Consider the following 6,000-nt stretch of genomic DNA (forward strand, 5'->3'; position numbering starts at 1 on the left):
TCCTCCGGCACATGGGTGGGCGCCTCCCTCCCCCGTGCGCCGGCTGACGCGCCGCAACCCATCCCACGAGCCGACAGCGTCAGGGTGGGGCTCAGCGTCAGGGTGGGGCGGGACCTCGCAAGCTTGTCGGGAGCTGTTCGAACGTTTCGCCGAAGGCATGTCGGCCGGGGCGGCTGAGCTATTCGAGGAGCAGCAGGCGCGCAAGCTCGCCAACCTGAAGTCGTCTATTGGCTTTGCATCCTCCGCGGCGCATGGCAGCTCTTCTTGGCGCCAGGTCTCGCAAACGCAACTTGCACAGTCTCCGCGGCCTTATCTCGCGCATAGGCTCAGTCCGCCTCCGCAAGTGCGCCTGGACCCCGCCTCCACCTTCGTGAGCTGCCAGGCAACGGGCGAACGGTGGAGGCCGCACATGATCCTTGGTCAAGTGGAGCAAGTCAAGTACAATCCGCACAAGGTGAATATCAAGCTCGGCAGCGAGGCAGGCGCCACCGGTGAGCGCTTCGACACCGTCTCAAAAGAGGTTGGCGCCTCGGTGCGGCTGGCAGAGCCACCTCCGCCCGATCTACTCAGCAGCCTCGACCGGCCACGCGACGGGACGCTCGACGGCCCCCACGCCGCGTCTCAGACCGAGAAGCATTTGCTGCCTGTCCACGACCCGTATTTGCCAAAGAACCGCGATGCGGCCCGCTCCTACCAGTCATACAGGATGATCCGCGACGACAAGCTGGCGCGCCGCGTTTCTGCTTATCACCCGGACCAAAAGTATCAGGAGCCGGCCACCACCCAGATGGAGTATGGCTGGGGCGTGGCGGAGCAGTACCGGATCGCCTCGCCAAAATACGCGCCGGGGGCCCTCTGGGCAGGCCGCAAGGCGGGCGACATCTCAAAATTCTCGCAGCGCATGCTGCTGGGCGCGCACCATCACTTGTCTGGGCCAATGACGCAGCCCGGGTTTTACCCTTGACGCTTGAGAGGAGCACAGGCGAGATTGATGAGCTCTCCGGCGGTGCGTGTCGCATGTGCGGCAACATATGTTATCGCGATCTAACATGCTTCACGAATCATGTTTCTGTTGTGCCTTATGGGGCGAAACGATATTGCATCCAGGTGCGGTTGCGGCGAGCTACTGACGTCGCGGCTCGCGTACACACAGCGAGATTCACTTGCGCCTTGGAGCACTCACGAGCGAGATATCTCGGTGTGGCAAAGCTGAGCTGCTCTAGCTCTCCTGGCACCTGGGCCACGACGCTCCGGCAATAGGTGGGAGTATGAGTTTCTCGGTGTAGGATCGTATTCTAACAGTTCCCTCGCCCTGTGGGGCATTTGCGGCTAGCTCATCGGGTGCTCTTGCGGCTTTGAGATGTGTTGGCTTTGTATTCGATGACCCGCAACATGTCCATCTCCTTGCAGCTGAGGATCAGTCGACATCCGAGGCGATTGCGAGGGCATTACGGAGGTCATTATCGGCGCCAACGACCGCGATATGTCCCGTCCCGCAGCCCTCATGCACCAGGGTCATGGGTGCAGTCATAATATGTAGGCCTTCTCTCCCACAGTTTTGAGCAATAGCCGCAAACAACGCTTTTTGGCACTTGCATCGTGACAAGGTCACCCGCGGACTCTCCAGCCTCTCAGCTCACCACCTCGCCTTCTCTGTTGCTCTCCAGGCCCAGGCCTATCAGTAGCAGGCCTGAGGTGTCTGAAACCGCACTCAACTCGGGTCTTCAAGCCCACACTGGCTCGTGGTGCCAAGGAGAGGGCTCGAGATTGTCCCCGGTAGACCCCATCCGAGGCGATTGCGAGGGCTTTCCGGAGGTCATCATCGGCGCCAACGACCGCGATACGTCCCGTCCCGCAGCCCTCATGCACCAGAGTCATGGGTACAGTCATAATATGTAGGCCTTCTCTCCCACAGTTTTGAGCAATAGCCGCAAACAACGCTTTTTGGCACTTGCATATCTCGTGTGAACACGCACACCGGCCATGCCGACGAAGCGGCTTCCCAGCTCGCCAGCTCGCCTTCTCTGTCGCTCTCCTGGCCCAGACCCATCAGGATCAAGCCTGGGCTGTCCCAGACCGTCCTTACTTTGGGTGATGAAGCTCACTCTGGCTCATACCACGGCTCTTGCAGCCTCACACACGCCTGTTTCACCCACAGACACCGCCGGCACGCACTCCCAGTTCACACATGCTCAAGCACAGCCCCACCAAAGCACAGCCCTGCTCAGAATGGGCAAGGACCACCACTTGGCGACCCAGGTAGCCTCTGGCTCGCCACTGCACTCGGCTCCTCTGCAGCGGTCTCGGGCTCTCCCCACGACAGCACGCCGACGGCAGCTTTGACGTCCATCTGGTGAACCTGCTGTGGCCATAGCCGCCCCTCGCATGCAGCTCGCACCAGGGCTCGACACCGGGCCCTCTCATCCCGGTCGTGGCGGCGTGTGTGAAGGATGCGCGGCCGAGCCGCTGGCTGGCTGGCGCCGCTTGAACGTCCGAGATGGCCGCAGCACAGGCCACGCGTCGCGCCGCCGGCCAAGCCCAGCCTCTCGGCGGACCCCGGCCGTGCCAGAGGCAGCCCAGGTGGCGCGTGGAGCCGCGGCTCGGCGCTGGGAGCGCGCACGGACAAATGTGAGACGCAGCGCGACCCTAAGGAAAATTAGCGCGGGCGCCGGGCAACGCAGTGGCAAGCAAACCTTTGATTTTGAAGCAAGGTCTGATATTTGGGTCTCGGATTTCAAGATTAAGAGACCCCTGGAGAGCTAACGAAGTGGCAAAAACAGGCTCTTAGATTTGTTTGGTATTGCTAAATCTCTCTCTCTCTCTCTCTCTCTCTCTCACACACACACACCGCCGCACCGCGCCGCACGCCCACCGCCCCGCCTAGGTGGGAAAGAGATGAGGAGATGGAACAGCCCGAGGAAGAAGCTTCCAACGCGCCCGCATGCTGCTAAGAATTCTTCGTCAAAATAAACAGGCCTGGCCTTACGCACAGCGGGCAATGCGAGTGCGGCTGCGATCAGCATGCTGCCTGATCGTATTGGCTGCTAAAGCGCGGCCCACCGCTGCGCTGCGCCACTTCCGCTGCGTGCCGTACGGCGAGCGAGCGCCGGCCGGCGGCGCGACTATCACCTGCGACGGCCGGGTGCCGGGCGCCACCCTTGAGCTGACGCACTGGACAGACAACGAGACGCCGGATGACCTGTACGCCGACACCTCAACCGAGTGCGCACTACGCCTCGCCCGGATCAGGCGCGTGGGTGGGACCGCTTACGCCGATCACGACGACGCGCTCGTCATCAACAATCACTTCGATACCGACGGCGTCCTGAGCGCCTACGCCTGCTTGCACCCGGAGGCGGCCCTGCGGCACGCCAGCCTGCTCGCCGATGGAGCGGCTGCCGGCGACTTTGGCGAGTGGTCCTCCGATGCGGGCGTTCGGCTCGATGCGGCGATCGAGGCCATCGGCGGCGCGCACGGGGGCGATCCCGCCGCTTACGACGCGGCACTCGCCGCGCTGCCTGCGCTGCTCGCCTCGCTCGAGGCTGACAGTGCCGACGCTGCCGACGAGGAGGCTCCGTGGCGGGACGGGTGGGGGGCGGCGCTGGCGGGCTGGCAGGCGCTGGCGAGCGGCGACGCGTCCCTCTCTCGCGCCGGCGCAATCGCGGTGCTGCGCGAGCCCTCTCCCAAGGAGGAGGCGGAGTCGAGCGAGCCGCTGCCGGGAGCGGGAAAGCGGTCTCCCGGCGAGTGCCCGAGGCTGCCGGCCGTGGCGCTCCGCCGCGGCCTCCCCCCGCTCCTCCTAGATAATATTCCCGGACCCTTCCCGGACCCTTCCCGCAGGCGCTCCACCGCGGCCTCACCCAGCTTCTCGGCGCGCCGAGCAACGGCACACACGGCTGCTCCTCCTCCCAGACCGCCCCGGGACCTTTCCCGGACCCTTCCTGCAGGCGCGCCTTTTGGCATCCGGCGCGTGCTGCGCGCCACGGACGGCGGCGCGCGCGGCTGGCGTTACGAGTACGAGACGCCGGGGCACGGCTGGGTGAAGCGGCTGGTGACGCGTGAGCCGGTGGCGGCGCCCGAGGGCGGCGCGCTGGCCGAGTCTCTCACGGCGCTCGGTGGCGTCGGCACGTGGCGCAAGGGCGGCGGCGGCGGCCTGATCTCGCTCTGCGCGAGCGATGGGTGGGTCGACGCGCCGCCCGATGCCGTGTGCGAGGCGCTGCTTGCGTGCGACGAGGCGGCGCAGGAGTACGTCGTCAGGCCTGGCTCTTGCCCGGCCCAGTGTGGCGCCGTCGAGTCGTGGGTGGAGTCCTAACTCGATCTCGGTTTGCGGTTGCTGTCTGGACATTTTTCATATTCGCAAAGAAAACAAGAAAGCGGCGGAAAGGGGGAAAAGAGAAAGAATTCTTAAAATACAAGCCTCGCTCACAGCACACCTCGAGACCTCGAGAATGGCTGACACGCCGGAAGGCTCCATCAAATTCCCAATCAACCCGGTCGAAGCTAGGGCACGAAAACAACCTCATCAAGATGGCGAGCGGCCCTGGCCCGAGCGCGGCGCCGTCGACGATGAGGCTCGAGCAGGCGGTCGCGCTCTCCTACGAGGCGCGCTGGCTCGTCGACCTCCGGGGGCGCGTCATGCACGCGTCGCCGGCGGTACACATGCTCATCGGAAAATCGTTCGCCGAGTGCTCCGGCCGAAACATGGCAGAGCTGCTGCTCCTGCCGGCGGCCCAAGCGGCGCAGATCGAGCAGTGCGTCACCAACGGGACGCCGTTTGTCGACAGGGTGCGGCTCCTCGTCGGCGAGTCACCCTTCCAGGTGCTCGGCGCCCCGACCAAACGTCGGAGAAGTAGGGGCTCCTTTTCTGAGCAGCTCGGCCCTGTGTTCAGGCGGACACGCTGATCGCCGGCCGGCCCGTCTCGTCGGCGGCCGACGGCCTCGCGACCCACATGAGCATCCGCCTCGTCCGCCTCGTCCCTCGCGCCATGCTGCCTCCGACTCACCTTCTCGAGCCTTCTCTCGCGGCGCAGCTCCGAGCCATCGTCATTGCGCTCCCCGAGCCGCCGCAGCCGCCGCCGCCGCCGCTCGGCCGCGCGCGGCACGTGACCATGGAGTGGGAGGAGTGCGCGGAAGAGGCGGTCTGAGGATCAAGGAGAGGAGTACTCGAAGCACCCTGGACGCGCCCTGCCGACGCCGCGCCGGCAGACGGTTGCGCCGGGTTCGCTCGTGCTCTTCATCTCGCGGCGGACAGTTTTGTCAGATACGAGTACGGAACTCTATACGGTAGTTACGGCGGAGGGTCGAGTCGAGACCATGTGAAAGGTACAAATATGATCGGTGTCTCTAGTCTCTAGACTCTATGCTCCGGCTTGCCCGCCCCGGTTGCCCTCAACGAGCGAGGTACGAGGCGAGGAGAGAGAGTCGAGAGCGGCAGCGGGGAAGAACTCACGCGCCCCCCCCGTGGACACCGGGGGGTACCAAGCGCGAGAGACCGGCTGTGAGCTGTCGACACTCCAGAGGCGTTGCCGGCCGCCGCAGCACCGCGCGCGGCGTCTGCGTGCCGAAGGACGCGGCGCGGAGAAGGGAGAGGAGGAAGGTGGTGGCTCGAGGTGGGTGGGCGCCCGGCTAGCTCGAGTCCGCAGCGTCGCGAGTCGCGTCGGCGGGCGATGCCGCCTCGGGGCCCTGCCCCGCCCCCTGCCCCGCCCCTTGCCCTGCGCGCGGCGTCGCAGCGCTCGGCGGGCCGGGCGGCGCTGCGTTGTCTTTGACATACTCCGCCTTGATGTCCTCCCTGCGGGCGGGGCGGCGAGGGCGAAACGTTGGAGAGGCGCCCCGGCCAGGGCGGGGCGCGGCTAGGGCGAGTTGCGGGCTGCGTCGCGCACCGGGGGGCCGGCGAGGTGGTGGGGTGTTGTTGGAGGGGAGGGGAGGGGAGAAAGGGGGGGGGGGGGGAGGGGGCTTGGCGGGCTCCAGAACAAGGGGCCCGGCCAAGGGCGGGAGGGGGCGGGC

At 65.9% G+C, this 6,000-nt stretch overlaps 3 protein-coding genes across 3 annotated transcripts in view; 2 read left to right on the forward strand and 1 right to left on the reverse strand.

Moving 5' to 3' along the window:
- The first annotated feature begins 2,993 nt into the window (after positions 1-2,993).
- EMIHUDRAFT_445172 (hypothetical protein) lies at positions 2,994-4,309 on the forward strand. The gene is made up of 3 exons (XM_005770017.1): positions 2,994-3,797; positions 3,945-4,004; positions 4,043-4,309. Exons 1-3 carry the CDS (start codon positions 2,999-3,001, stop codon positions 4,057-4,059), a joined length of 876 nt encoding a protein of 291 aa, XP_005770074.1. The 5' UTR covers positions 2,994-2,998; the 3' UTR covers positions 4,060-4,309.
- Positions 4,310-4,522: 213 nt separating this feature from the next.
- EMIHUDRAFT_445175 (hypothetical protein) lies at positions 4,523-5,559 on the forward strand (the record flags this gene model as incomplete). Its single annotated transcript, XM_005770018.1, is given in 3 exon segments — positions 4,523-4,815; positions 4,887-5,373; positions 5,390-5,559. Coding segments are annotated over 2 exon segments (691 nt in total), but the record flags the coding sequence as incomplete, so codon positions are not given.
- Positions 5,560-5,622: 63 nt separating this feature from the next.
- Positions 5,623-6,000, reverse strand: part of EMIHUDRAFT_243890 (hypothetical protein) — a gene marked incomplete at both ends in the record, with an annotated part of 3,058 nt that continues 2,680 nt past the window's right edge. The window contains one exon of the mRNA XM_005770019.1: positions 5,623-5,785. Coding sequence (XP_005770076.1) covers positions 5,623-5,785 — 163 coding nt within the window. The remainder of the gene's footprint in view (positions 5,786-6,000) is intronic.

This window comes from Emiliania huxleyi (assembly GCF_000372725.1).
Source record: "Emiliania huxleyi CCMP1516 unplaced genomic scaffold EMIHUscaffold_402, whole genome shotgun sequence".
NCBI lineage: Eukaryota > Haptophyta > Isochrysidales > Noelaerhabdaceae > Emiliania > Emiliania huxleyi.